The 27,292-nt window shown below is 51.8% G+C and overlaps 14 protein-coding genes across 14 annotated transcripts, besides 4 other annotated features; 5 read left to right on the forward strand and 9 right to left on the reverse strand.

The window, feature by feature from the left end:
- Positions 1 to 768: 768 nt before the first annotated feature.
- Positions 769 to 813: a microsatellite.
- Positions 774 to 809: a microsatellite.
- Positions 814 to 909: 96 nt separating the features above from the next.
- ACLA_027940 (GOLPH3/VPS74 family protein) lies at positions 910 to 2,195 on the reverse strand (the record flags this gene model as incomplete). Its single annotated transcript, XM_001269494.1, has 4 exons — positions 910 to 947; positions 1,005 to 1,502; positions 1,568 to 1,814; positions 1,926 to 2,195. The coding sequence occupies 4 exons, from the start codon at positions 2,193 to 2,195 to the stop codon at positions 910 to 912; spliced, it is 1,053 nt and encodes a 350-aa protein (XP_001269495.1).
- Positions 2,196 to 2,415: 220 nt separating this feature from the next.
- Positions 2,416 to 2,461: a microsatellite.
- Positions 2,462 to 3,194: 733 nt separating this feature from the next.
- On the reverse strand, positions 3,195 to 3,983 carry acpA (acyl carrier protein; the record flags this gene model as incomplete). Its single annotated transcript, XM_001269495.1, has 5 exons — positions 3,195 to 3,277; positions 3,336 to 3,384; positions 3,444 to 3,524; positions 3,629 to 3,646; positions 3,765 to 3,983. The coding sequence occupies 5 exons, from the start codon at positions 3,981 to 3,983 to the stop codon at positions 3,195 to 3,197; spliced, it is 450 nt and encodes a 149-aa protein (XP_001269496.1).
- A 423-nt stretch (positions 3,984 to 4,406) lies between these two features.
- On the forward strand, positions 4,407 to 5,290 carry ACLA_027960 (NuoI/complex I 23 kDa subunit family protein; the record flags this gene model as incomplete). The annotated part of the gene is made up of 3 exons (XM_001269496.1): positions 4,407 to 4,696; positions 4,830 to 5,095; positions 5,160 to 5,290. 3 exons carry the CDS (start codon positions 4,407 to 4,409, stop codon positions 5,288 to 5,290), a joined length of 687 nt encoding a protein of 228 aa, XP_001269497.1.
- A 725-nt stretch (positions 5,291 to 6,015) lies between these two features.
- On the reverse strand, positions 6,016 to 7,829 carry ACLA_027970 (putative 60S ribosome biogenesis protein Rrp14; the record flags this gene model as incomplete). The annotated part of the gene is made up of 3 exons (XM_001269497.1): positions 6,016 to 7,518; positions 7,657 to 7,740; positions 7,815 to 7,829. 3 exons carry the CDS (start codon positions 7,827 to 7,829, stop codon positions 6,016 to 6,018), a joined length of 1,602 nt encoding a protein of 533 aa, XP_001269498.1.
- Positions 7,830 to 8,489: 660 nt separating this feature from the next.
- ACLA_027980 (putative phosphoglycerate mutase family protein) lies at positions 8,490 to 9,197 on the reverse strand (the record flags this gene model as incomplete). The annotated part of the gene is given in 3 exon segments (XM_001269498.1): positions 8,490 to 8,649; positions 8,667 to 8,889; positions 8,969 to 9,197. 3 exon segments carry the CDS (start codon positions 9,195 to 9,197, stop codon positions 8,490 to 8,492), a joined length of 612 nt encoding a protein of 203 aa, XP_001269499.1.
- Positions 9,198 to 11,435: 2,238 nt separating this feature from the next.
- hel10 (putative high expression lethality protein Hel10) lies at positions 11,436 to 12,170 on the forward strand (the record flags this gene model as incomplete). The annotated part of the gene is made up of 2 exons (XM_001269499.1): positions 11,436 to 11,770; positions 11,867 to 12,170. The coding sequence occupies 2 exons, from the start codon at positions 11,436 to 11,438 to the stop codon at positions 12,168 to 12,170; spliced, it is 639 nt and encodes a 212-aa protein (XP_001269500.1).
- Positions 11,590 to 11,615: a microsatellite.
- A 29-nt stretch (positions 12,171 to 12,199) lies between the features above and the next one.
- On the reverse strand, positions 12,200 to 14,731 carry ACLA_028000 (Zn(II)2Cys6 transcription factor; the record flags this gene model as incomplete). Its single annotated transcript, XM_001269500.1, has 3 exons — positions 12,200 to 12,243; positions 12,716 to 14,162; positions 14,228 to 14,731. The coding sequence occupies 3 exons, from the start codon at positions 14,729 to 14,731 to the stop codon at positions 12,200 to 12,202; spliced, it is 1,995 nt and encodes a 664-aa protein (XP_001269501.1).
- Positions 14,732 to 15,526: 795 nt separating this feature from the next.
- Positions 15,527 to 16,700, forward strand: ACLA_028010 (mitochondrial 37S ribosomal protein uS2m; the record flags this gene model as incomplete). Its single annotated transcript, XM_001269501.1, has 3 exons — positions 15,527 to 15,557; positions 15,628 to 15,816; positions 15,892 to 16,700. The coding sequence occupies 3 exons, from the start codon at positions 15,527 to 15,529 to the stop codon at positions 16,698 to 16,700; spliced, it is 1,029 nt and encodes a 342-aa protein (XP_001269502.1).
- A 698-nt stretch (positions 16,701 to 17,398) lies between these two features.
- Positions 17,399 to 18,530, reverse strand: ACLA_028020 (putative mitochondrial carrier protein (Ymc1); the record flags this gene model as incomplete). Its single annotated transcript, XM_001269502.1, has 4 exons — positions 17,399 to 17,429; positions 17,485 to 18,113; positions 18,170 to 18,306; positions 18,425 to 18,530. 4 exons carry the CDS (start codon positions 18,528 to 18,530, stop codon positions 17,399 to 17,401), a joined length of 903 nt encoding a protein of 300 aa, XP_001269503.1.
- A 418-nt stretch (positions 18,531 to 18,948) lies between these two features.
- ACLA_028030 (translation initiation factor 2) lies at positions 18,949 to 22,041 on the forward strand (the record flags this gene model as incomplete). Its single annotated transcript, XM_001269503.1, has 2 exons — positions 18,949 to 21,826; positions 21,890 to 22,041. 2 exons carry the CDS (start codon positions 18,949 to 18,951, stop codon positions 22,039 to 22,041), a joined length of 3,030 nt encoding a protein of 1,009 aa, XP_001269504.1.
- A 295-nt stretch (positions 22,042 to 22,336) lies between these two features.
- On the reverse strand, positions 22,337 to 23,280 carry ACLA_028040 (uncharacterized protein; the record flags this gene model as incomplete). The annotated part of the gene is made up of 2 exons (XM_001269504.1): positions 22,337 to 22,863; positions 23,118 to 23,280. 2 exons carry the CDS (start codon positions 23,278 to 23,280, stop codon positions 22,337 to 22,339), a joined length of 690 nt encoding a protein of 229 aa, XP_001269505.1.
- Positions 23,281 to 23,407: 127 nt separating this feature from the next.
- Positions 23,408 to 24,367, reverse strand: ACLA_028050 (alpha/beta fold hydrolase; the record flags this gene model as incomplete). Its single annotated transcript, XM_001269505.1, has 1 exon — positions 23,408 to 24,367. One exon carries the CDS (start codon positions 24,365 to 24,367, stop codon positions 23,408 to 23,410), a length of 960 nt encoding a protein of 319 aa, XP_001269506.1.
- Positions 24,368 to 24,922: 555 nt separating this feature from the next.
- On the reverse strand, positions 24,923 to 25,204 carry ACLA_028060 (uncharacterized protein; the record flags this gene model as incomplete). The annotated part of the gene is made up of 1 exon (XM_001269506.1): positions 24,923 to 25,204. One exon carries the CDS (start codon positions 25,202 to 25,204, stop codon positions 24,923 to 24,925), a length of 282 nt encoding a protein of 93 aa, XP_001269507.1.
- A 997-nt stretch (positions 25,205 to 26,201) lies between these two features.
- On the forward strand, positions 26,202 to 26,990 carry ACLA_028070 (putative haloacid dehalogenase-like hydrolase; the record flags this gene model as incomplete). Its single annotated transcript, XM_001269507.1, has 2 exons — positions 26,202 to 26,370; positions 26,425 to 26,990. 2 exons carry the CDS (start codon positions 26,202 to 26,204, stop codon positions 26,988 to 26,990), a joined length of 735 nt encoding a protein of 244 aa, XP_001269508.1.
- Positions 26,991 to 27,292: the final 302 nt, after the last annotated feature.

A 27,292-nucleotide genomic window follows, 5' to 3' on the forward strand; every position in this document is an offset into this window, starting at 1 on the left:
TGATGTCAGTAGACCCAAGACACAGGCAGGTATCGAATCGCATTTCAACTTACGAGATACATACATATCAACATCCCCATCTAGAAACATTCAATTGATTGCACGGCTGGTGAAATTAATCTCAATGAATTCCAGATCTCACAGTGGCACGTATATTCCTCTAACCCCAATCAATAATCCCAGCATGAATGCAGAACGTAGAAACCATATCGGTATTGTCAAGATAGAACACAAGTTTCGAAGGTATAGGTACGAACAACAACAGTGAAAAAGGAATCAAATCAAACAGGAAAACCAAAGCAGCAGCTTGACCTCGTCAAAGGCCTCAAGCGAAGTCAGAGAACGGTGAGAAATACTCAGTCAACAATCAATTCGCGGTTTCTTATCCGCCTGGTCTATCGTGCTATTGGATCTATAGGGTCAATATTGGGGTTTGCGTGCTCTAGTGATCCCCCCTTTCAGCCATATGTTGGTCGAGAAGGAGTATACTTGAGGGCTTTTTTTTTCTGCGACAGTGAGAGAATATAGAAGGGTGGGAAAAGAGCAGACACGACGAGCTCGTCGAGACCAGAGTCTGAAATTCGGACAGACCAGCGTACAGTGCTAACGAATTAATCATGACAAGGGGCCCGCAAGCCCAGAATCCGTTTCGTGTGCTGGGGAAAAAGAAAAGGAGGGGAAAAAAATAAAAAACTACATGAAATTTGATCGACAAGGCTCCAGGTTTTGGCCTCTGTCTTGCGAGGATAGCGTATAAGACAAAGGGGTGAAAGAGAAGAAGAAGAAGAAGAAGAAGAAGAAGAAGAAGAAAAAAAGAGACAAAGTAGAGGATTAGATTGACAGCAGCTGAAAAGACCTGCGTATCTGTGTAGGAACAAAAAGCAGAATAGTTACTGCTACAGTAAGGAATCAAGTCTGGTGAAAACGCTCAAACATGCTGCGACAATCTACAACAAAGCCAGCGTTAGCTTTTACCATCAAAGTCAGATTTGAATGAGGGAAACATACCTCTAACTGAAGCTCTCGGTCTTGAGCCTTGCTGACCTCGTCGTTGATGGCCTGCGCTAGATTGGCGCCAATGGCCTGAGAACCACCGGGTCTGCGGGCAAATGGCCACTGGGAGTATTCTGCCAACAGTTCGTCGACCTGCGCAAAGGCTCTCTCTCTGGACTCGTGGCTCATAGTGACAAGGGCGTTTTCCAGCACGTTGGCCGCATAGGCCGCGCATACCATACAGATGGTTCGAAGAAAGCGGAATTCAGCGTCTTCGGGGAGCCATGCGTTGCCGGGGAGGATCACGGTGCGACTACTACAGACGTTGCGGACACGGCGATTGAGATCTTCCTTTGCGCCGCCATCAGCAACGGGGTGCGTCGCCATGTCGAAGAGAAGGAAGTTGCGCTTTTCGGTCCGGAGGATTCCCTTGTCGACGAGGCCCTTAGCGAGCCGTTCACGGACCTGTTTAAGCTGATAGCCGATCTTCATAAGATTCCATGTCTCGCCTACGAGCATTGGCGTTAGTTGCACATTCCTTTCCGTAAGAAAGAAAAAAGGGCTCCAAACATACCGCTCATCAGATCAATCCACGAATTCACGCTCATCTTCTCGCTCGACTTCATCATCTTCAGTGCCTCGTCCAGCAAGACCTCACCCGTCAATGTATCATCGACAACTTCGATTACACGATCCGCGAGAGGGAACCGTCGCCGAGAAGAGTCCTTTTGCATGCTAATCCGACCACGAAGAGCCAGCTCGATGACAATACAGCCCCGCAGGGCGTAGGAGATGTTTTCGTTCCAGAACGAGAGATATCCCTAAAAAAAAAAGCCATATCCCAATGCATGTCAGCAATGCAACTCATCGCCGCAGCCCAGCAGTTCGTCCCAGACTGGGCGAAAATTGTGGGTTTCCCAAATCACACGGACCTGTTTATCCTTCAATCCCAGCAGTAACACTTCTTCCATCAGAGTCAATTTGGGCTGCTTGTTTCGCTCTTCTGTCTCACTCAGGTCCCTGGGATCGAACGCGATCTTGTGGCCATTCTCAGTGCTTGTGAACGAGGTCTCGGGTCCGCGGTGGTCGAGCGCAGAGCCATTTCGAGATACGGGGGAGGACACTCTGCTGTCATCGTTCTCATCTCCGCCAGCGACTCGACCGCCGCCTCTTCGGCGGGTCAAGCCCCCGGCTGAGGCCATGAGGATGTCTGAAAGAAGTAGGTGGCCGAAAGCGGGGGAACTAGAGGGAGAGGATGAGGATGGTTGGTGAACAACCGCGGCGAGGAGATAATCGTGTGTTCAGTATTCGATGCTTGAATTGCGCAAGGTGTCGAAGAAATTAGATATGGAAAGTAAGTCGACGATCTTTGCAAGTTGGTTGGGTGGGAGATTAATTGTCAGGGGTGGTGGAGCGCAAAGTAGAGGAGAGCAGGAGAGATAAAGAGAGGAGAGAGGAGAGAGGAGAGAAGACGAGAAGATGAAACAAAGAAACCAGGCAGGGAGAAAAAGAGAAGCGAAGCACCACAGGAGAGATGGATTGTAGAATCAGATTAATTGATAGATAGATCAGCACAGGAGAGTGATGTTCCTGAGTCTGATAGAAAGGTTGTTGGTTTCCATCGCCAGCTGCCAAACAACAATTCTTTGGATCTTTCTCCCTTTAGCGCTTCGCCGGTTACGGGTCTGAGCCGCACCATCTAAACGGGGCACGAATACTTGACGACGGGGCGATGCAGACCGGCTCAATACAGTCAACTGATTTGGATGCTTTCAGTCGTGGTGTTTTTATTTACTGATAGAGATCCTCGAGAATCATCACATCACACCTGGTGAACGATGCAGTCGAGTATCCCATCTCCCATCACAACCCCAAGACGGCGAACGTCATTTTAATAGCATGAGAGGAAATCTGTCAGAACTGAGAAAAAAGATATTTACGTGAAGGGGTATAGATCTACTGTCTAGGATACACTCAAAGTAATTGGTCAAAATTGCATTCAAAGGTGATATACACGATATAGTAGGGTGAAAAAGCACCGGCATGTATCAGCATACAGAACAGCTTCCACGACCACCAGGAGATTCCAACTCGAGGATCGATCGGGCAGATGCACGCTAACACCCCATTTCCTTTTCTATCGACCCCCCCAAGCCTATCCCCAAACCATTGTATTAAAGCATTTAGTGAGCTATGTATCGTTAGTGACTGGAGCCATCGAGGGCCATTTCGTAGTGGAACTTACCATCGGGCTGAGCAAGGATGTACTCAACAGCCTTGTCAACTGTTTGTGGGATGATAATAAGTAAATGACAATCGGATACCATCAATTGAAAACTTACCGCTGTGGATGGTATCGGCCTCCTTGTCGGGGATCTCGATGCTGAACTCCTGTAACAAAAATTGTCAGTATGAGAACGAGTGCGACGATATGTCAGGCCAATCCGTACCTCCTCAATAGCCATCACAACCTCAACGGTATCCAGGCTGTCCAGACCGAGGTCGTTCGAGAAGTGAGAGGCGCCGTTGATCTATTCACGTCAGATTTTGGCGACCAGATCACTTCGTCATCTTCCGGAGCGAAGCTGCTCGACACGAATTATCGGCCGACTGGAATTTTTTGTTATCAACGAACCTTGCTAGCATCGGAAACCTGGAGAGCACATTGATCGCATTAGTATTTTGACGAAGGTTGGCTGGTAGGGTATCGGTATCTACTGTTTGCTATGCAGCATCCAGCAGAGCTGAGAAACGAATCAAACGCAACGCACCTTGTCGAAGCTCTTAAGCAGGTTGACTATCCGACCCTCGACCTCCTCCTTGTTCAGACCGGCAGGGGCGGAATAGAGACGGACACCCTGGTAGGCGAAGCGAGGAGCGAACTGAGCAGGACGAGCAACAGGAGAGCTACGGATCTGGAAGGCAACAGGAGTGCGAACAGCACGGGGAACAGAGGCTCTCAACGAGCGGACAACAGCGGAACGGAACATGATGACGGTATTAAAACAAGAGGAGTTTTGCCTGACGGAAAAGAACCCAATTGAGAAACTGGAAGTTAGCCTAGAGAAGAAGCTTCAAGGAAGAAAGAAACCAGATAGGAGACACGACGTACAAGGGGGATTCGATTGAGCAACCGAGAGAGAGAGTCAAGATCTTTGGGGCTGTAGGAATTCGACGTTCAGAGTTGGAGGTTCAGTTTGCGGCTCGGGAAGCAAAATCCTGCCCGCCAGCCAATCAGCGCCCGGCAGAAGGAAATGACCTAAGCCGCCTTGGACAGACCTCATCGATTTGATCTTTTGAACCTCCACGACTGAACTGCTCTCCCCCGTCAATTGACGCCGCCCCCCATCCCTCGTCCCTTTCCTTTCCCGTTGGTCTTCTCTTCGTTCTTGTCCTCTCTAAGAACTGCCGCGATGGCATCCTCGACATCCGTTGCGAGGCTGGTCGCATACCGTCGCCCCACGCCCTACCTGTTGACTTCTTCCCTCCGTGTGTCGCCCTTGGGGTCGACCGCAAACTTCTCCTCCTCGGTCTTCCGAGCTGCTACACCCATCGGAGCTCCTCCGTCCGGGTTCCGTCTACCTGCGCCGAGGAAATGGGATCAGGATCCTGAGTCGTCGCTGGACAAGGCCAGCAAGTACTTCCTGATGGCCGAGCTGTTCCGGGGCATGTACGTGGTGATGGAGCAGTTTTTCAGACCACCGTAAGTTTTGCCCCCGGTTGATACCAGTCGATGAGAGCGGGACGCGTAACAGTGTTTTTTTTTCTTTATCGATCAATCACGGTGTCAAGTCTTGAGCAATGGAGGGAGCGGCGGGGCTAAAGTCAAATTATAGATACACTATCTTCTACCCCTTCGAGAAAGGTCCCATTTCCCCCCGTTTCCGTGGTGAGCACGCTCTGCGCCGTTATCCTACCGGCGAGGAGCGTTGCATTGCTTGCAAGCTCTGCGAAGCCATCTGCCCGGCCCAGGCTATCACCATCGAGGCCGAGGAGCGTGAGGACGGAAGCCGTCGGACAACCAGATATGACATTGATATGACTAAGTGCATCTACTGCGGCTACTGCCAGGAGAGTTGCCCTGTTGATGCTATTGTTGAGAGTAAGTTCTGACCTTATGAGACTGCGATTCGCGGGAACCGCAAAGCTAATGGACACACGCACAGCTTCCAATGCCGAGTACGCCACCGAGACCCGCGAAGAGCTGCTGTACAACAAGGAGAAGCTCCTGGCCAACGGTGACAAGTGGGAGCCCGAGCTTGCCGCTACCATCAGAGCCGATGCCCCCTACCGGTAGGCGGGAGTCCCTCCACCCAATTCATGAAACCGTGTTGTACTCTAGCGATCCTTGCCGAGAGGCCAGAATACACAAAATTAGAGTGATGGGAACGAAGAGCAAGTTTTCCATCCATCAACATAACAGAGGTCCTGGCTTTGCTGTATAGCCCGCACCTCATGCTTCACCACCCTTGTACATAACCACCTAAGCCCTTCCACCTGCGTTGTCGCCCCCCTGTATCAGCCGGGCTCATTGAAGCTCTCCAGCCGCCAAAATCGGTCGTCTCTTTTTCTTTTACCATTTTTTTCTTTTTTTTTTGTTCAGATGTTGAAGGGGAATCCTGCCTGTCTTTGTTACTTCTCCTGTTCTGCTAATGAGTCAATCAAAGAATGTATCTCATTTGTTTCCACTTGGCCCTGATGAGCCATTGTAAATCCTAGCAGCATCAGGAAACACAGAGAAACAAAAAATAAAGAGCCCTGATATTTGTATCAACATATCGCTGCCTATGCACACATGCACACTATAAAAAACAAAACAGAATTTCCCCAAAAGAACCCCCAAACACCAGTTCTCCAGATCCCCACACCGGGATCTTTTCCCTTGCTTTTTTGACAGGTTGTTCGAATCCGACATCGGGATTCTTCCTGCTCTGTAGGTTGTAGAATAGATGAATGGATGGATGGATAGATACATACAGTTGTCTCGATTCAACGAGTCAAGATTTCCACTTCTCCCCGCGCTTATTTCTTGCCGCCCACCTTGGCCTTGAAGCTGCCCTCGAAACCAGGTCTGGCTTTCTTCTTGCCACCAGTAGGCTTCTTGCCCTTGTCGCCTTTCTCCTCGCGTCTCTTGCGCAGGTTCTCCTCGCGCTTCTGCTGACGCACCTCCTTGCCCTTGTGCACGGCGTCGATGCGCTCCTTCCACTCCCGCTCGGACTTCTTCTTTGCGGACTCCTTCCGCTTCAGCGCCTTCTTCAGCAGCGAGGTATCGTCGCGCACGCGCTCGCCGTGTGCCCGCTTCTTAGCATTCAGCCACATGTCCTTCTCCTCGAGATCCGTGCGCTTTTCCTCGTCCAGCTCTGCCAGACGCGCCTTCTTGGCCTCAGCCGCCTTCAAAGCCGTGGCCGGGTCCTGGGGACCGTGGCGTTTCGGCTGATCGCGTACGGTCGTCAGGCTGGGATCGGCGTGCTGGCCGTCGCCGAAGACTACGCGGCCGAAGGAGTAGTTGACGTTGGAGCCGATCGAGTCGGCGGGCGACCGGGGCGACGCCAGGAGGGAGCCGGAGCCGCCGGGCGAGAAGCGCTTCGCCATGGCTTCGTCTTTCTGGCGCTGCTCCTCTTCCCGGGCCTGCTGGCGCAGCAGCTTCTTGTGGGCCTTGCGTTGCTCGGCTTTCTGTCGGCGGGCTTCGATCAGCTCCTGGCGGTTGCGGGCGGGCTTCCCGTTGAAGCCGTCGGCTTGGCGGGCGGCGCGCAGCTCGTCCAGACGCTTCTGCAGGCGTTGTTTCAGCTCTTCGGGGGTCGTCTTGAGAGGCTTGGGTCCAGTGGATAATTTGTCGTTAGCGTCGTTAGCGTCGGTGGAAGCGGTGGGAGGAGCGATGGAAGAGATGGAAGAGCTGCCGGAGTGGTCGTTGGATGCATCAAATCCGGGAGAGTTGGGAGTCGACGATGACGAGGATGCCTGTTCTGTCGGTTCTACATTGAATTCGAGCGAGAGTCCCTCCTCGGGGGCGACACCGTCTTCTTCATCATCGCTTTCCTCTTCTTGGGAGGGCTTTGCCTTTTTTGTCTTATCGCTGGCAGGCTTCGACTCGGACTTTTGTACGGCCTCGGCGGTGGAACCTTGGTCTGTTTTCTGCTCGGATTGCTTCTCCTTCTTGGCAGCCTCCTTGGCCTTCTTCTTCTCCTGTTGGGCGGCCTTCTTCTGTGCCTTCTTCTCCTCCTTCAGCTTTCTGCGCGCTTCAGCTTCTGCCGACTTGCTGGGAGCGTCGCCTGATTGCTCCGCCGGTGTACCCTGCTTTTGCTTCTTCGACTTGGCATCGCCTCTCTTCAGTCCTTCTCCGGGAAGTTCGGAGCCCAGCTCTTCTTCGCCGGATGATTCGGGCCCAGCCTGGTCCTCGTCGCGCTTCCGCTTGCGCGCCTTTTCGTCCATCACGTCCTTGGCCGTTTTGGCAGAGTCGGGGTCTAGCTTCGCTCGCTTGGCCTCGCGGGCTTGTTCTTTGGTTTGTTTCTTCCGTTTCCATTGGTCCTATAAGAGGAACTCGTCAACCACGTTCGAGAAAAGCACACAAGCCGAAAAAAAGAGCAGAGAAAAAAATGACAAGAAAATTTTGCTCTTTTTTCTCCTCAGCAGTTATGGCACTAATCATGAAAAGGGGAAACATACACTGCCGTCTTCTCCGTAGTAGAACTTAGCTGGGATCAAGGACAGGAGGCCATCAAAGGCCTGAGCATGGCTTCGCAGCCGTTCCTGATGGGAAAAAAGGCTGTCAGTATCCAAGCGTCGTAGGCGCGGGGCTTACGAAGCGCCAGGAACGAACATACCTCGATATCATCCATCGTGGAGTTTTCAATGCCAGCGACCACAGAATATTGATCCGGTGGTTCAAAGCCGCAAAAATCGGTGCAGTGCCTGGACGGTGGATGGGTCTGTCTCCGTGGTCCAAGTCGTAGCGAAAGCTGCGATTATCTCGAAAAATTTAGGCGGGTGTTGAAATCTTGGCGCTCGCTGTTTCTCCGCTCGGTTGGGCTGATTGAGTGATTGGACGACTGCGTTCACCGCCCGCACAGTGAACTATGAAGGTCGGAGAATATAAGGTAGAAGTGCTGGTATGTTGGAAGTATGGATTTATTGAAGAGGTAGAGTTTGTGCTCTTGTGAAGATTAGACCGCTGCTTGCAAATGGTGTTATCTTGATATTTGTGCTGGCTGTGTTGCTGGTGTTAGAAGGTGTCAGATAGATGGCATGGGCTGGTATAGATAAACCAAAGAGTGTTGCTATTCAGTACGAGGGTGAGAGAGACTCATGCCCCTGTGAGCTTTAACTATGAATAGGAGAAGTATTGAGAACTTGAGATCTGAACGTAATTGCCAGCTTACCCTAGCTATATGACTACCTACATATGGATGAGAGCCCGCCTAGAAATACAACCTGCCAGGATAAACGCTGCCGAACCACTGAGCAAAACTGGCGCTCATATCTATCCCAAATAACCCCTATTACCCTTGAACTGTCAATAACACTTCAGTGTCCAGACCAGGACATCCCTCGCTCCTGATATCCGTGATCTCCTCATATGGGAACGGGGCAGTCCAGATCAGATCGAAGCTATCCATATCCTGTGAGCGACGTTGCAACTGTGAACCCAGCATGACCCCGCTATTTCACCAACTTACCGCTCATCTGGGTATTCCGGCGCGTCGTCGGCGCCGAGTTCCTCCACGATCTCCTGTATCCGCCCATGGCGCCAGGAGATCAGGATGTTTCCCGGCCCGTCGAAATCTCTCACCAGGCCGGCGACGCAGCGGACCTGGTTCCGTTTGCAGGACAGGTCGACGGGGAGGCCGAGGTCGATGGCGAGCGGGAGCACGGTTTCGAAGGACCGTCTGTGGTCGCCATCTAATGGGAAAGGGTTGAGGTTAGAACTAGCTCGAGACTTTCCGGGTCGATGGGACTGCAGTGGGAGGATTGGGCATACATCTGTTTGGTCTTGGGGCGATGATGTAACCGATGTTGTACGGCGAGTGGATGCCAAAGACGTCGCGGAGACACTCAGCTCGCTTGAAGCCGTCGGCGTTGAGGCCGGAGTCCTCGGGGTCGCTGGGCTTCTCGCCGTGACGGATGATGTAGACCGTCGGTCGGTCTGCGGCGATGGGCGTGACCTGGAGGAAGGTGAGTAGCGCGACCAAGGAGATGTAGAACAACATGGCCTAGGTTTATGTGGTTGAATATCGCAATTCAAGGAAGCCCAAGCCAGCGATTTCAACATTCAAGGGTGTACATAGATACTCTCATTCAGCCGGGTCCAGAAAACACGGATATCCAGCGCATGATGTAGTCCATGTCATCTGCGACCCAGCTGGGCTTGCGTAGTACAGCATGGTCACCAAGGTTGATTGATAGGCAAGCTGCAGAAGCATATCAACAGTCTATTGCAATGTCCCGTGGTGATCAGAGGGCACTGTTGCGCATCAGCTGCCTCTTTCGGGTCATGCGTGAGATGGAGAAGAAGAAAAAAAGCTGTGACTCGGGCATTCCGCGTTGGTCTCACAAAGATGGTTGCTCCATATCAAGTGATTTGTTTCTTTGTTTCTTTCTTCCAGCAATTTCCTCGCAAAAGACATATTTGCTTATTCAGGGCGGATCATCAGCCTTTGTAGCGTGACTTGAGTGAGATTCCCATCCTGTTATCCCACTCTGCATGAACTGTGGAGTTAATAAATGGAAGATCAGTGGAAGCTGAAGAAGAAAGACTACAATGCCGAGTGACTTGTCAGATAAGGTTGCCAGTGGTCATGATGGGTTAGAACCTAGAAGTTTAAAAAGCTGAAATGACTCCATAAGTCCATAGTGGAGGGTAGAAGGCAATCTCAAGCTCGAGTCGGTAGATACTTGACGAAGGAGCCTGATCACCTGGATGTCACCCTTTTGGTGGTGGATCTCGAGTTCTCTCAAAGGATCCAAATGAGCAGCTCGATACAAGCACCAAAACGTGCGCAGCCAAATTGAAAATATATCGTTCTCATCACTCCCAAATCCAGTGCAGACTGCAGACTGCAGAGGGACATCCTGTGTTTCAGCACAACACTATTATTACCTATGGTTCCCCAAAGAGCTAGTTCTCTCAGTACCGAGTAAAGATCCATAATTGGACCACCAGAATATGGCTGCCTGATCTCTCGGAGCTGCCGCTGGAGTCTTGGAGTTGCGGATTTTCGGCAGAGTCGGATATTGTTCTGGTGTAGGCTGCCGGGCGTACTGAGTCCTGGCGGTGGACAAATTGAGTAAATTCATCGCAAGTCTAAATATAACTCCGAGAGAGAAGGAAAAATGAAAGTTGTGGGTTTGACCAAGGGACGAGTGCATACTGCATACAGCATTTTGCATACGGAGTACATTTGGATAATTGGATTACTATGCATGCACAGCCACTGAATCCCCAGCCACAATAATGGAACAATGGATTGAGATCAAAGATATCCAAGGTACTGGTCCTTGGAAGTTAGATCGGCTCGCATGCGTTTAGGCAGCTAGAAAGGAGATTGTCTAAGCCTAAGTGTCGGATCAAGCTGGACTCCGTAGTTTGTACTACTAGCGCTGAGGATAGCATGAGGCTATGAGTACTATAATACTATTATTGTTGAGCCTTGGAAGCCGAACGAAAGGTTCTGACCAAAATTGCCCAAGACAAGTTAAGTTTCAGAAGATCTGGCGGGGCACCGATTGATACAAATACAATACAATACAGAGGACGCATTATTATACCGCACTCTGCCGGGCTGTCTAGCTGTGGCACAGCCACCCCGCTATTACTTACAGCGGTATATTTTGCACATACTCCGTACAGTGGAGAGTACCTACTACCTACAGTGTGGCGGAGGATGTCTACGCAACTGCGCCTCAATAGAATCCTCCTTGCAGTGAGAGAAGGGAGTCAGCGTCAATAGCCATACAGGTACAAGCCACAATTGTAATATCGATTATCCCAATGAGCGTCCCCCGTAGGCGCCCACCCATCTTGGAACGACGGGACGGTGACTGCATGCAAGAATCAATCCATAATACGGGCGTACGAACAATGTATTTTGCTCTCTGGCCGATGGTATCATCGCTCTTGGCGCCGACGTTCGATGACTAATTGTGGGGGTCTTGCCCCGTCAGCGTTCGATTCAGCCCTACATTGACATCGTTAGCAGTACACTTGCTGCTGGTAGTCTAGGTACTCCTGCGTAGCGCAGGAGTACCTAGTAAGGTGCTGGAGGGGTACCACCAGGTGGCCAAACATTCCAATATATAAGATCCGAGGTCAGCCACCCTCTGGTCCACTTATTTCCCTCTTCTCCATCTTCCCTCACTATCAAACACAACATCCCATCCGTCTCTCTTCCTAAATTCCTCACCTCCTTACTCTTTCTCCATCCTCCACCACACACACATAAACAACCATGTCTGGTCCTTACGATCAATACAACAACAACAACAACCAGTACGGCTACGGCCAAGGCCAGCAGGGAGGCTACTCCCAAGGCGGCTACGGACAGTCCCAGGGCTACGACCAGGGCTACAACCAGCAATACGGCCAGCAGCAGGGCGAGCGCTACGGTCAGCACGGTCAGCACGGTCAGCCCGGCGGCTCCGGCGATTACTACGGCAGCAACAACAACCAGCAGCGCGATTACAACGATCAGTACGGTCAGCCCCAGGGCCAAAACCACTACGGCCAGCAGGACCACCAGTACGGCCAGCAGCAGCACGGACAGGGATCATACGGACAGTCTGGGTATGTCATACCACCTCGCATTTTGTCATCTTGTTTTTGTATATAAACTTCCCCCCCCCAAGAACATCAGCTGACCCTTCGTTTGTTCTGTTGCAGATACAATGACCAGAGCGGCCCCGGTGGAGCCCAGGAGGGCGAGCGCGGAATCGGCGGCGCCATTGCCGGTGGTCTGGCCGGTGGTTTCGCGGGCCACAAGGCCGACCACGGAATCCTGGGCACGATCGGCGGCGCCATCATGGGATCCGTCCTCGAGGATGCCGTCAAGAAGCACAAGAACAAGGACGAGGGTCAATCCGGCTACGGTAGCAACTACGGCGGCTCCCAATACGGTAACCAGGGCCCTGGTTCCTCGTCCGGTGGTGGCTTGATGGACAACCTGGGTAGCTTTTTCAAGAAATAGATGAGATAGGTTCGGCTGGACCGGGACTGCTAGGACCTGACGCTTGGCTTGGCTTCTTTCGCTAAGACTTGTTCTTTTTATTTGTTTGCTTAATGACGATATGCATAAGATGATGCTTTCTCCCTTCATTTGTGATTACCTTGATACCGACGCTGCATATCAATGACTCCACATTATACATTGCTAGTCTCATCTCATACCACCTGTACTCCCAATATCAATGTCCTTTACGATACAAATCTGGACAGAAGAGATCATCTTGTCATATGTGGTAACAATAGAAAGATGTAGTTACCAGCCACCCCAGCTTGTCGGTACATGGCTCCCGCGCGGTTCTGAACCTTGGCCGCCTCCATCCATCGGCCCAAAGATATCTTGCTCGAGAGGATCCGGCAACGTGAAAAGAAAAGGATCGAGCGTTTCTATCCCAAAAACACGTGTATCCATATTCAAACCAAAAGCAGAAAAATCTGATATCGGGCCCGAACTCGACCCAGAGGAAGCGGCTTCCTCTTGCGTATAAGGCGGCGGCATCACGTGGCAGCTTTGACTCGAGCGGAGACTTGCCTGCTGTGTCTCTCTTACATACAAAGCCTTTGCCATCAGTCGCCGAATGGGTCGCCAAAGGGGCCCTTTCCCCTGATTGCGCTTCATCTTCCAGCCGCCGTACACCGTCGTGACACAGTCCCATGCTCTGTCGCAGATCAGGGATGGAGGGCGCGAACACAGCTCGAAAAGCACAAAAGCCACAGCCTGCCATTGGATGTGCGTTTTCGAGTACCAGTTCCACTTTCCCATCTCTTGGTGGGTTAGAAGCACACTGGATTGCTCCAGAACTTCGATCGAGGTCAAGAAGAGCCAATCGCGGTTGCTCGTGTCCAAACCGGGGTCGGGGTGCGTGGCTGCCTCGGTGCGTTTCGCGCTCAGCGGATAATGCAGCATCAGCCGGAAGCGCGCAAGGACAAGTCGCGCTACTGTCGACGCGAGAAGAAGATATGGCACGGTTGGTTTGCAATGGCGCAAGTACTTTTCCTCCAGCCGCTGTTCAAGCTCTTGCACCAACCGCTCTCGGTCAGCAAGCGGAAGGCAATGATTGAATGATGGTCCCGGTGTTCTCAACATAATTGGTGGCGCCCGGGCGATTTTCAGCCCTACACTCATAGTCTCGCATCGGATGAGAAATAGGGTCATGTCCGTTGCCTCATCTCTTTCCGGTGGAGCGCTAATCATGTCTGGAAGGAGGTCGGCGTCGTTAACGTGAAGCGGAAGCCGTGTATCGAAGGCGAATCCGTGCACAATCGGCTCGTAGCCGTGATATTCGGATGAGCGGGTATCGAGGATACAGATATGCCACCACAGCCGCCGGCGTAGCTCAACTTCAAATGGGTTCAGCCCAAACGCAGTCCCATCACGATGGAGACCCATGGATTGCGCGATATGAAAGACAAGGGACGTCAGGGACCACGTTGTCCGCGAGTCATCCTCATTCCGCAGCGCTGACAAGTAGACCACGGCCGCTTGCAGGAGTATCATACTTTGCGTATTTAGCAGGTCAGCCCGAGCCAGGGCCTGCTCAACAGCAAATCGATACTTTTCTAGCGCAACTTCACGTGTTACGCCAAAAACATCCAAACATTGTTCGCCGCTGATGCTGATGACAGCTGAGTAATAGATAGCAAATAAGAGAGCTTCCATATTTTTGTCTAATATCGCCGGCGAAGCAATTGCATCCCAGTAGATACGGGACATGCTAGGCATGTGGAAGATGCGCACCATTGGTACCACATTCTCGGTAAAGAGTGAGTACAAGGTCACTGCCTGCGACAATGACGGGTGGAAGGACAATAACGAGGCTGCAATTGATCGAAAGCCGAGCATTGCAGCGCTTGATCCAACTGATGGAGATGTATCGGAAATTTCCTCGAATTGCAACATGTCCTCACAGTCCTCTTCGGCCGCAGGTGAAAGCAACAGATCACGAAGTTCATCAATCTAATGGACCGCGTTAATGACAAACGCGCATTTTGATCTCTTAAAAAAGTGTATGCATCGTATACCTCGTTCGCCAGACTAGCCCATAGCACATTGCTAAGGTAGTAACTCCCCGTTTTATCAATCATCAAACGACCCAGTTGCTTGTCAACTGGAGGGTTCCGGCTCGGGCTGCTGGAGGTTAACTTCTCCTCAGATCGACTCCCCTCACTCTGAGCAGCGTCTGTAGCTGAGGAGTCTGAGTTGGGGGCCATAGTAGATCCAGCTGTATCTACATGACTCCCTAGACTCTTGATGATTGACTCAAGGCGGGACAATCGCTCCCCCAGTTGGGTGTCCATAGCCTGCCTGGACCGCTTGGGGGCCCGGCCGCGACCAGAAGGATAGACACAAACATGTCTCGCTTCACTACAGCTCGAGCACGGCTTCTGTCGATCACATCTCACTTTTCGGCGCCGACACAACTCGCAGCTGCGCAGAACCGGGCGTGGAGGTTGCCGCGCCGAAGTCGTGGCCGTTAAATGGCCTGGGTAGAGTCCATTGTCCTTTGATGCTGGTGACAGACTCATTAAAGTATCTGCGGCAGTTGAAACCAGATGTCCAATTGTACACTTCGAGTGAATGCGATACAGCCGAGAAACCTAAGGCCGGACCTGTAATGGAGGTATTGCTTGTTCTTAGTATGATCTGAGTGGGTATAACCGATTAGTTGAAGACGCAAGTTGGGCAATAGTGGTCTATTTTGGATAAGAGGAAGATAAATGATAGCCTGTTCCTTATAATGGATTTAGACCCGATGCTCGCGAGCTATTCGGCGACGGATAAGCTTATGCGAGGCCGAAGTAGAGCACGTCTCCACAGGATTCTGGTATTGTTCTTTTGCTGATGTAGGCACTGAGTGACTACCATTCGATCGTCATAGATATTGAACAAGATTCTCCTAAATACCATACCTATTACCATAGAAAAGCTGGTCAGGATTAAAGGGTTGGTTTTATTGATGCGTTTGTGTTGATTGAAAGGACATTGTCTTCTGCTAGGCCAACTTGATCTGGAGCCATTCGGGGTTGATACATTGGTGTGAAGGGATAGTATACCTGAGGAGGTACCGGCAAGCACAATACATCGAAGATACTATCATTCGCAATGACAGCGTTAGAAGAGAGATACTTCAGAGTAGGGAGTAGTTACCCGTGAATGCTTCGATATCCTGGAGCCCGTATGGTAGAGACTACCCGAAAGGAACTAGCTTCCTTCCCTTATGCCTCAGGCACCAACATCCGCCAAGCCGACATCAAAAGTTCAAGCGGAACTCGAAGCATTTCGCAACGGATAGGCCAAAGTTCCAATTCGAGCAGTACAAGATGATCGTCCGGCAATTGTGTGTGCGGCAAAGTCAGTGATAACAGTCCATCGCTTCCAATCATATGCTATGAACTTCAATGCTAATTATCCTTCGCTGCAGGCCGCCAGCTTCTTGCTGCTAACCGACAGGCTCGCATTCTGAGTCGCTTTTCCTCGACCGAGACAACTATCGAGACCGCGGTGCAAACGCCCTTTAGAGAAGTGACAAATCAATCTATCAGTGTTGGCAAGGAGACAGAGTCAGTAAGCCGGTCGGCGAAGGATGCTTGGAGGAAGCGAGAAGTACAAAGTGAGCGCCATTGGACACTCCCGATCTAACCATCCAGCCTGTTGGGGTGTATTGACTGACGCGTGGTGATCGCAGAGCACAATTTCCGCGCCCTCGGAAGTGATGTATCAGTGGAATATCAACCAGAAGATCTCATCCGGAACCCTCCTCAGCCCTCCGATATCACCCTCGAATTGCTCCTCGCATCTCAAACCCACCTTGGTCACTCCACCTCCCGCTGGAACCCCCAGAATTCGCGCTACATCTTTGGTATCCGAGAAGGCGTTCATATTATCTCGCTCGATGTGACTGCCGCGCACTTACGACGTGCAGCCAAGGTCGTGGAAGAGGTTGCGGCTCGTGGTGGACTGATCCTCTTCGTCGGTACACGGAAGGGCCAGAAACGCGCGGTCGTCCGGGCCGCGGAGCTTGCCAAGGGATACCACATTTTTGAGCGATGGATCCCCGGCAGCTTGACCAACGGACAGCAGATTCTAGGCCACTGTGACATTAAGGTTGTGAACGTGCTGGATGAGGAATTGCCGCAGTTCAACGAGGCTCTGCCGGAACAGCCAGCCATCAAGCCCGACCTTGTCGTCTGCCTGAACCCCATCGAGAACGCCGTCCTGCTGCATGAGTGTGGACTGAACAACGTGCCAACTATCGGCATCATCGATACGGATGCCGACCCTACCCGTGTCACCTACCCCATTCCTGCGAACGACGACAGTTTGCGTGCCGTGTCGATCATTGCCGGTGTTCTGGGAAGAGCAGGCGAGGCCGGTCAAAAGCGAAGACTTGAGGAAGCGAAGCAGGGCAGGGTCTCCTACCGACTGACCCCGTTGAAGGAGATGGGCATCAAAGTTCCAGAGGATCAAGCCGAAGCCGCCGAAGGAAAGCAATGACGCGTCTGAGTTTTGTTCATCTTCTGGGATCTGTGTCTAAAGAGGCGAATTGCCATCAACAACAAAGGGATTGTATTGTATAGATTGTTGTAAAGTTCTCTCATTTCCTGGTGCTATCGCATGTGTATTAACAGCCTCAATTTAATTGGTTTGGAAAGCATTTCAGTCGCCCAATCTTCAAACCCTACAAGATGTATGCCTGTAGGCGAAAACTAAGACCAATAGCTCCTGCTTGAGGGAAGAAAGCGTTTGAGTCTATTGGAGGTCCTTGAATTGTACACCTATTTAGCCCCTGAAATAGCCTGCAGTGCCACTTACAGCTCCCTTTACTGGTGGTTTCTAAAAAGCAGAGGGACCTCAACGGAAATGAAACACGATCTGCTAGCTCTATAATCTTTCAAGGCGGATCTCCAACCTTTTATTACAAAGTAACTTATCCTAGGTCAATCTGTCCAAAATCTATATCATTTGGCTGGCACGGAGGCCACCAGGGCGAGTATCATTGTTCGTCATTCGATCATGTCCTATATAAAATAAATGCCCGGATACCGAGATGTAGAAGACCTCTATGAAAAGTTGAATGCTAAATAAGCTGCTGTACCATGACTTTTCCCCCTCATTCTTATGTTGAAATGAACGAGACCTGGATATCTAAAGACGCAAAATAACAGATGGTAAAACGACTAAGGAGGACCATTTCAACCCAATGCTCTCATGGTAAGTTCGACACTGCAAGAACATCAGTATGGTACTTCAGCGAAGACCGTTAAGGAAGGAGACATACACTGCAAATGTACCAGCAGACACCGGCATGGCTCTCAGCAGGGTGGGACCCAGACCCTTCCAGAAACCGCCGAATCCCTCTGCCGCGAAGGTCTTCTTGAAACAGTCGGTCATGCTCTTGTACTTCTGCTGAGCACCGAATCCGTCACACTGCATCTTACTCTTGACCACATCGAAGGGGTAGCTGCTCAGCCAAAGAACCTCACCAGCAAGGCCACCGTAGGTTGCGACCTTGAGGCTGGAGATCTCCTCGCGCTTGACGTTGTTGCGCTTGGCGTCCTGGTTCATCAGGTACTCAAAGGTCAGGAACCAGGTACCGTAGGCCTGGATTTCTCTGAGGTACGTCACGTTCTGGCCGCGGTAGAGACCGCGAAGCACACCTCCTTGAGCGCACAGCTTCCGGATGCAGTCGAGGGGCCCGCTGTACAGCCGACCCTCGCCGTGAGGCTGGGTCTGCAGGCGGATACGAACATGCTCAATGGGTCCCGAAAGGACGGAGTTGGTGATACCAGCGAAACCTCCAGCCATGTAGTACTGGCCATAGGAGAGGGTGGAATCGGCATACTTCTTCTTGTTGAGTTCCTCAAGTCGTCTTCGGGCTTCGTGGAAGGCGCCAAATTGTACGCTGACCTGTAAATTGTGAGTCATGCATGATTCGTATCCTTTCCTGGGCGATTTCCTCTTACGCAAGCACCAATACCGATCAAGGGTGTCAGCGTTCCCTTGTAGAAAGCCATAGGGCCCTCATTCTTGAAGATCTGAGTTGCGCAGTCGAGTGCACTCTTGTACTGGCTTGTTGTCTGTAACCGGACCTTGACAATATCTGCCGATCGTCAGACTGAAGGACCTGAAAGTCCTCTAAGATGAATTACCCACCAAAAGGTTGTCCTATAGATCGTTAGCACTAGTACAAGCACACAAGGATAAATATGTATACACACCAAGTAAAACCTGCGCAATGCCGCCCGCAGCACCAGCAGTCAAATCCTTCACTGTACGCAAAGCTCCCCCTCCCTTTTGCATATCCTCAAATGCCTCCGACTCCATCTTGGCGTGTGATTGCAACCCAATTGATCTGATGAGCAGATTCCGGAAATAATCGGAGTGGAGATTATCTACCAGAGGGTCGGCGCAGCGAGGGAGGATTCAAGAAAGTCCCAGGATCTCACCTTTCCTGGGAGATCGACTCGGCCTGCCAGGGGATTTTAAAGACACAATGATCTCTTATCGGAGCGGGATGGTGGAATCTCTCCACTGTAGCCCGCAAATCTGCGACTCCGATTCGGCGGAGACGCCGATGCACGTGATGCGGAGCGCGGGAAACCCCGTATCAAAACGCGTATTTGCCTTTACCTGTATGTACTTTGATGGTAATTGCGTATCGTCCGGAAATTTTGCCCCGAGGAAAACGTTCTGAGGTCAATGCAAGCAATCCTGGAGAGCGCGCAATCTCTTCCATCAAGCTATGCAGAGGCGGATTGTTCTTGAGGTGAGTCCGTCTGAGATTCTGAATCGCCAGCCTTGCCTTCTATTAACAGCCGTACAGCTATCTCGCCGCCATGGGCCCGAATGGTCGTGCCCAGCCAGGTCCAGAATCGCAACCTTTACTCCGACACTTTTTTACGTTCCCCGACGGAGCTTTCGTTCGTCCCTAGCATCCCTCGATTCGTCGTCTGAGCCTCCCTCCACACCAAACGCGAATGAAGATGGATCAGCATCTCGGCCGTCGTGGGGTGGTTCAAAGTTCGGTGGTGCTCGTTGGGGAGTAAAGCAGGCACAGAAACCGGTCGTATTGAGCCCTGCAGAGCAAGCGCTCCGTGATTCATTGGTAGCAAAGAAGAACGCCGAAGAGGAGGCACAGCGACAAAAACAGGAACAGGAGAATGCCGCGCGACGCAATAATACAAATAACCTCCGTCGGACGCTGAATACACATCAACCTGAGCGACGCCCGGGTTTCCAGAAGCGGCAGCCCGAAAAGAAGACCGAACAGAACCCTCGAAGAAATGGGCCAAACCTACGATCCATCGACTGGATTTGTCCTGCGTGCAACTACGACTGTTTCGGAAAGCACTCCATTTGCCCTCGCTGTGACACCCCGAGACCTGGTGTGGATGGGACCGCACACCAGGCGGCTCGTCGATCGATGCTGGCGGAGGACGTTCGCCGGACATGGCTAGGGGGAAACGCGAGCAAGATCCGAAAGTTGAAGCAAGTGTTCGATCATGAACCTGAGGCCCAAGAGTCGGCGCAGCCGACAACAAGGGCAGAGGATACCAGGGCCAAGGCTTTTGAGCAACATCTAGGCGCCAAGGGTTCCTTGCCCGAGTCATCTTCTGGATCAGAACAGAAGCCAGCGCAGCAAGGATCGGACCAGGCACAGGAAGCTTCAGAAGCGAGCGAAAAGCGACCCCAGGATCAAGAAGCAGGCAAATCGTCGAAAACAGTGGCCGATCCGTGGACATGGGATCAGTCCGCGTTGGAGAAACTTCAGCAGACTTACGACGCCGAGGTGCAACAGCCGCGGGAAGCTAAGAAAAAGGCAGGTCGCAAGCCTCGCGAAGCTGCGCTTGAGGATGAGGAGTTTGACCCAGAAGACGACCGACGCCGTCGCCGGGAGGACCGGAAACGCCAGAAGAAAGCAAAGGCTCGTCAGAAAGAGCTCGAGGCGGCAGCTCCCAGTCCTCTGTACCTTCCAGAATTCATCAGCGTCAGCAATCTTGCCGATGTTATTGGTGTGCGACCGGCCCAATTCGTTCAGAGAATGGAGGATATGGGCTTCGAGGACGTCTCGTACAACCATATCCTCGATGCAGAAACTGCGGGCCTGATCGCTAGCGAGTACAATTTTGAGCCGATCTTCGAGACGGGAGACCAGGACCTAACCGCTGCTCCCGAGCTTGAAGATAAGTCCCACCTACCGTCTCGACCGCCAGTAGTGACCATCATGGGCCACGTCGATCACGGCAAAACGACTATTCTGGACTGGCTTCGCAAATCGTCCGTCGCTGCATCCGAGCACGGGGGTATCACGCAACATATCGGTGCCTTCTCCGTAGCTATGCCTTCGGGCAAGACCATTACCTTCCTGGACACCCCTGGCCACGCAGCCTTTTTGGATATGCGCCGCCGTGGAGCCAATGTCACCGACATTGTTGTGCTGGTTGTTGCAGCGGATGACAGTGTCAAGCCCCAGACTATTGAGGCGATCAAGCACGCCACTGAATCTAACGTTCCGATTATCGTGGCGATGAGCAAGATTGACAGGGAAGGTATTAATACAGAAAAGGTCAAGCAAGACTTGTCCGTACATGGGGTTCACGTAGAGGACTACGGAGGCGATGTCCAGGCGATTGGTGTGAGTGGTAAAACTGGCCAGGGAATGCTGGAACTCGAGGAGGCCATTGTCACCCTCTCCGAGGTTCTTGATCACCGAGCCGACACTACTGGCACGGTTGAGGGCTGGGTGATTGAAGCCACCACGAAGAGCTATGGCCGTGTTGCGACGGCCCTGATCCGACGTGGCACTCTGCGACCGGGTGATATCATCGTTGCTGGTTCAACATGGGCTCGTGTTCGCACGCTGCGCAATGAGGCGGGTGTTGCGGTCCCCGAAGCTACTCCTGGCATGCCAGTGGAGATTGACGGCTGGAGAGAGCAGCCCTCTGCAGGCACTGAGATCATCCAGGCTGAGGACGAGCAGCACGCCAAGGAAGTTGTCAACTACCGGCAGGAGAAGTCGGATACTCAGAAACTGAGTGAAGATACAACCGCGATCAACGAAGCGCGTCGCGAACAGGTTGAAAAGCGCAGGCAGGAAGAAAGCGAAGGAGATGCGGCTTTCAATGCGAGCCAGTCTACCTCTGGCCCCAAGCCGGTGCATTTCATCATCAAGGCCGATGTGGGCGGTTCCGCCGAGGCTGTCTTGAACTCGGTGACGGCCATTGGCAACAACGAAGTATACCCCAATGTGCTTCGCTCCGAAGTTGGGCCTATCAGTGAGTTCGACATTGAGCATGCGGCTACAGCGAATGGCAACATTATTTCTTTCAACATGCCAATCGATCCACACATGTCGCGCATGGCGGAAATGCGCGGGGTCAAGATCATGGATCACAACATCATCTACAAGCTCATCGATGACGTTAAAGCGACTCTCAGCGAGGAGTTGGCGCCGTCAGTCACCCAGCGCGTCACGGGTGAAGCGGAGATTGGTCAGATCTTCGAGATCACGCTCAAGGGAAGAGAGAAGACCGCCATTGCGGGATGTAAGGTCCGCAACGGAGTGATTAACAGAGCCAGAAAGGTGCGGGTGTTGAGAGGACAGGAAACGATCTATGATGGTATGTTTTTGCTCCGGATTCTCCTGGATTCAAAGAAGCGATGACTGACATGGTTGCATATAGGCTCGATCACTTCTCTCAAGAACGTCAAGAAGGACGTGACCGAAATGCGCAAAGACACAGAATGCGGCATCGGCTTCGAGGGCTGGACCGACTTTGCAGTTGGCGACCACATTCAATGTTACGAGGAGATCTACGAAAAGAGATACCTCTAAGCATGTTCTCCTCTTCGTCCTCTTCGCCGCCGTTTCTTTCCTCTATCATCATGGCTTCAGGTTACTGTATTCTACTCGGCGCCGGTGATCCTTCCTTCTCTTCTCTTGTGCAAAATTAACCGGTCTCTTGGGTTCAGGCGGGTAAACAAGGATTTTGTGGGGAAAATGCATATGCTGAGAGATCTCTGATCTCGTTGTACAATAGGATATCATAGCTATATAGACTATCATCATGACCATAACTTCATGTCGTGATCGCATTACCCACATATAAGGTATCCAAAAAAAAAAAAATTCATCTTGCCTTCCAGCGCACTCTCCCCACCCACCTAGCCCAATCCTGCACATCCTCCCTCTCCAATATCCGATCAACGGTATAGTACTCCCTCGCCAGCTCCTCATTACTCGCCATCCGATGCACAAAGCTATGACACGCCCGGCACAGCCACGCAACACTGTTCAACATCCACTCCTCATGCCACCCCTTCTTGAGCACCTTCGCATGCACCCCGCGCGGGATCAGATGATGGTACGAGAGCGGGATCCAGTCCCGCTCGCAGATCTCGCAGGCGTCGGTGCGCGTGGACGCCCACACGGGCGGCGCGGCGGTCACGCTGCCCACGTACTCTGTGAGCACGGGGTTGAGGAAATCGGGCAGGTCAGCCGGGTCCGGGATCAGGCCGTAAACGGAGAGGGAGTCGGAGACGGAGACGGGGATGGTGGCGGTTAGGGACTCGAGAGTGGTGCGGGTGAGCGGCGGGGTGTATTTGTCTGCGAGGGCGGGGTCGTGCTGCACGGACGAGTAGGAGAGGGATTGCAGGTCTGCTGGGAGGGATGGGAAGGTTTCGGATGCGAGGAACTGGATTTTTTTTCCCCCTTGCTGTCAGTACAGTGCGTTTGGCGTGGAGTTTATATGTGGGTAGCAAAGTAGCCAGCAGTTGGGGGAGGGGGGGCAGCAGAAGGGGGAGGAGCTCATGCATCGATGAAATCAGCCACTTCCTCGGGATCTACCCGGGAGGGAAGCGAGGAGGAAGAAGAAGAAGAATAAGAGCTCGAGATCGATTCCCTAGTCTCACTAGCATCTTGTGCGTCTTTCCTAGTGCTGCGTTTGGACTTCTGGGCTCTGCGTTTCGGGGTCCTGCTGGGTCTGCGGTCATCCGATCTCTGCACAATGGCGCTGGAGAGACATTCCCGGAAGACTTCGTAATTACCCTGATCGCTGGTTCCGTGGGAGGTCATTGGGATACTGTAAGGGTACGACGGAAGATGTGTGTCATTCCTATGATCCCAACATGGTCATTGTGTATGACATGTTCTCCACTAGACTCGGGTGCTAAGTGGTGTTAAAGTTACTTATTCTCCGCAACTAAGAAGATGCTGGTGCTGGTAGGTTATGTAGGACCCATTTCACTCCATCAACAACAATTTCCGGCTGAGTCAACTGGATAAAGTGTCCACTCTCGGTGGCGAAGACAAGCTCGCTCTTCGTAGAGAGTTTCAAGAATTCCTTCATAAGACCCTCACTCTTCGCATCGACCGTCTTGATGAACTCTCTCACATAGCTCCTCTGCTCCTCGGTTCCGTTCCCTTTAGCAACGCCCGCCTTGTACAATCCACTCCAATCCCTGCTTCGTGTGCTCCCAATCACATAAACCGGTTTGTCTCCAACCAGTGGCTGCTTCTTACTCAGCTCCTTCTTCCGCAGCCTCTCGAAACTTGGCGTGTAGTGCTCGACATCCTCCTTGTGCGCGATCAGCTTGTGCTTCTCGGTTGTTTCCGCCGCCCTGAACGCGTCCCACTCCTCCTGCGTCAACTTGTGATTTGCCTCCACGCCCCGGGCAGAGTATGGCTCAACACCCGCGGCAACAGTCCAGAGAATTGGATCTTTCACGTTCAGCACCAGTGGCATTGTCTCATGGTTGGCGTCCACAAGCACCAGACCAGCGATTTGGTCGGTTCCCTTTAGGGCGATGTACTCGTGCGTGAGCACGCCGGCCCAGGAGTGCCCCACAAGGACCAGAGGGTTCGGGATGGGCGCCTTTTCGATCAGAAGGGAGAGCTCCAGAGCAATGTTCTCGGCCGAGGGAGCGAGCGGCGAGGACTCCGAGTTGTGATAGCCGGAACGGTCGTAAGTGTAGCTTCGCACCGAGGGCCCCAGCAGCCGCACCACGGCTTGCCAGTTTAGGGCATCGCTTGCCACACCCGAGATAAATAGTACGACGGGATCTTTGGAGCTACTGGGCTCTGGGCCGTGAGTGTAAAGAGCCAGAGAGTGAGTGCCGATGTTGACGAGGCGGCCGTTCCAAGGGAGGGTTGAGGAGGCCATTATTGGGGTGATGGTTCTATGAATTCTTAAGGTTTGTGATATTCAAGGCCGTTCACCAGCCGAACCAGTTGCAATATATCGCGGTATGAAGTGGCACAGTGATGGAGGGGTTCTCTGAGAGGTGGGAGCCTAAGAGGATGGCTAGTTGGCGCTTCATCTAGGTAGTAGGTACATCTTTAGACAAGCCCCTTGTACGTCCGTACCTGGACCCCGGCTTGGGCCAGCACTCCATGTAACGTGGTCTCACGTTCGTGATTTCATGTTTAGTTTGCGTTGCCTGCTGTGGTAGTATATTATTAAGCGAAGAGTTGTTGTTGATTTAAACATCGCCTTATGTAACAGGTACCTTGACTTGTCTGAGATTTTAGCCTGTGATACATGTATCTATGTCATAACCATTTGGACGTGGATGACGATGCAGCGCATCTTGCTCTATTAGATCTCGATCGTTTGTTATAATAGTAAGTTGAAACAGCAAAAGCGCCTACTGACTTGGTAACCGGCAGGCTCGAGTCATCGTCAGTGTATTATCTTAGGAAAGATTCGGATTCGGATTCAGATTTTCCCATTCATTGTTACCTCTAGTAGCGTCCAGGATGGCGCCATGATGAATGGTTGGATGCTCTCCAGGCCCTCCAGGCGTATTCGCCCAAGTTTCCGAGTGACAAGCTCATTGACTCTCTCTGGCGGACTCCACTCGCACAGGTACCAGCCAAAACGCATTGACCCCTGTCCCCTAGTCTCCTCGCTACGTGCTTCCTTTATGAAGTCCGCAGCCTTGCCGGTCTGAATCTGTAGAAGGGATTCCATCAGCCGGTTCTCTAGTATCTGCTGCATGGTGAGCAAGCAGGTGAGTTTCTATGTTTAAGGCCGCCATCGCCGTGGCCCTAAATGCTCCTGCGATGGTTCTTATTGCCCTTTTGTGAATCTAATTCAAGATCTGAAGTCGTTCTCGGTGGTGGTCGTTTGTCTGTTTTGAGTGTGTACCAGGCGGGGCACCCATAGAGGATTATCGGAATCACAACTGCTCGATAGATCCGGCGTAGCTGTGATCCTGTGTCAGTCCCGCTCCCCATGTGCTTCCTGCTAGCGTTGCCAGCGATGTCAGGAGAGAGGTTGCTTGCTTCTGGGCGTGCTTGATCTGTGCTTCCCATCTAAGTGCAGGGTCTAGAGTAATGCCTAAGTGTGTGGCATCGCGTGTGGGCTGGACCACTGTGTCTTTGATTCTCACTTCGTCTGTTGTGTTGAATCTTGCCCTGGGATCAGGTGAAGTGGATGAGCTGGTACTTTTGCTGGTGAGAACCTTGACCCGTGTGTCCTAGCTCACCTCTCTGCTCTTCGGTGTGCTTGTTCTAGCTTTTGGTAGTTTTGTTCTGCTGACGTGCTCCTGGTTAAAAAAAAAAAAAACATACATTGTTGATCCACCCTGCTGTTTGAATCTCTTGGCCTCCTGCTATCTCTAGGAGGTCTGCGTTGTAGAAGAGGTATAGGATTGGAGAGAGCGGAGAGCCTTGCGAAACCGCTCCTAGAAGGATGTGTCACCTGATTTATGTCATGGGACAGATACGCAAAGGACGACTTCACAAGAATGTCGTATATCTTTCGTAGCGGTGCCCCATGCGCGATTGGAATTCGTTCGGAACTGCAGAGGTGGAAGCTGAGCCGTCGCCGCCGCTTGTTATGGAGATTTGACATCATCGCTATCTATTGCCCCTGTTGGGTGCTTCATATTGAGACGCTACCTATGAGCATATCTGTAGTAGTATCTGCTGTGAATCCATACGAATTGTGACTAGCATAGCCTCTCGACCAAGCAATTCATCTTCGTTTCGCAATGGCGGGAAGAGAAATCGTCATAGCTATGGACCTCTACGGCAGCCTCCTCTCCCCAGACACCGTCGCTCAGGAGCTGGAACTATATTATGAGAAACCCAAGGCCTACAAGATCTCGACAACATGGAGACAACGGCAGCTGGAATATACATGGAAATTAAATAGCATGGGTAATTTTGCTCCTCCATGGTCTACGGCTACGCAACAAGACTGATGGACTCCAGGTCGCTTCATGCCCTTCCCAGATGTGACAAAGAACGCCCTCCTGCAGGCTCTAGCAGAAGCCGGGTCGGATATGGGCAGTGCTGATCTTCCCAACCTAATGAATATGTATGACAGCATGGAAGCCTGGGAAGACGTAAACGACGGTTTCAGGCAATTGGCCGGTGTCCCTAACTTCAAAGTGGTCATCATCTCGAATGGAACCCATGCAATGGTGTCGAAGGGAATTCTGCGCTCAAAAGACCTTGCCGTCCATGCAGATAGCATCAAAGAAATCATTTGTGCAGACGAGGTCCAGCAGTTCAAGCCGTCCCCAGCAATCTACAAGCGTTTGGCAGAGAGAGTCGGAAAGACCGATGCAATGAAAGACGTTTGGATGGTCAGTAGCGATACCTTTGATATCACAGGGGCATTGTGCATGGGAATGAGCGCCATCTTCCTCGATCGCCGGAATACTGGCTGGATAGACAAGACAATCCCTGAAATAGAGCCCACAGGCGTGTTGAGCAGTCTTAGTCAGGTCGCCGACTTTATCAGCAGCCACTACAAGATATATGGTGGGATATAGACCGCGCCAGTTTGCTGCATATATGTGTATATTTCTAATGTGCGTGGTTGGTTTCATTTCAAGCGGCCGGAAAATTCAGCTTAAGAATGCAAAAAGGGTGATGTATGCTGTCAATATTTCCAAACGCTCCACGAGAATAAGAAGGATTTGGGGTAAGTCAGCGAGTTCATCTCTCCTCCTATTTCCCCTCCAGGATCCATTGAAGAAATATTGAATATTGGAGTGAATAAGGAGGATGATCAGTTTAATATGGAAGAAGAAGAAAAAGAGAAGGAAATGCGGGAAGAAATTTCTGGTTTTTA

The sequence above is a fragment of the Aspergillus clavatus genome, genomic scaffold (genome assembly GCF_000002715.2).
Source record: "Aspergillus clavatus NRRL 1 1099423829805 genomic scaffold, whole genome shotgun sequence".
In the NCBI taxonomy this organism is placed as follows: domain Eukaryota; kingdom Fungi; phylum Ascomycota; class Eurotiomycetes; order Eurotiales; family Aspergillaceae; genus Aspergillus; species Aspergillus clavatus.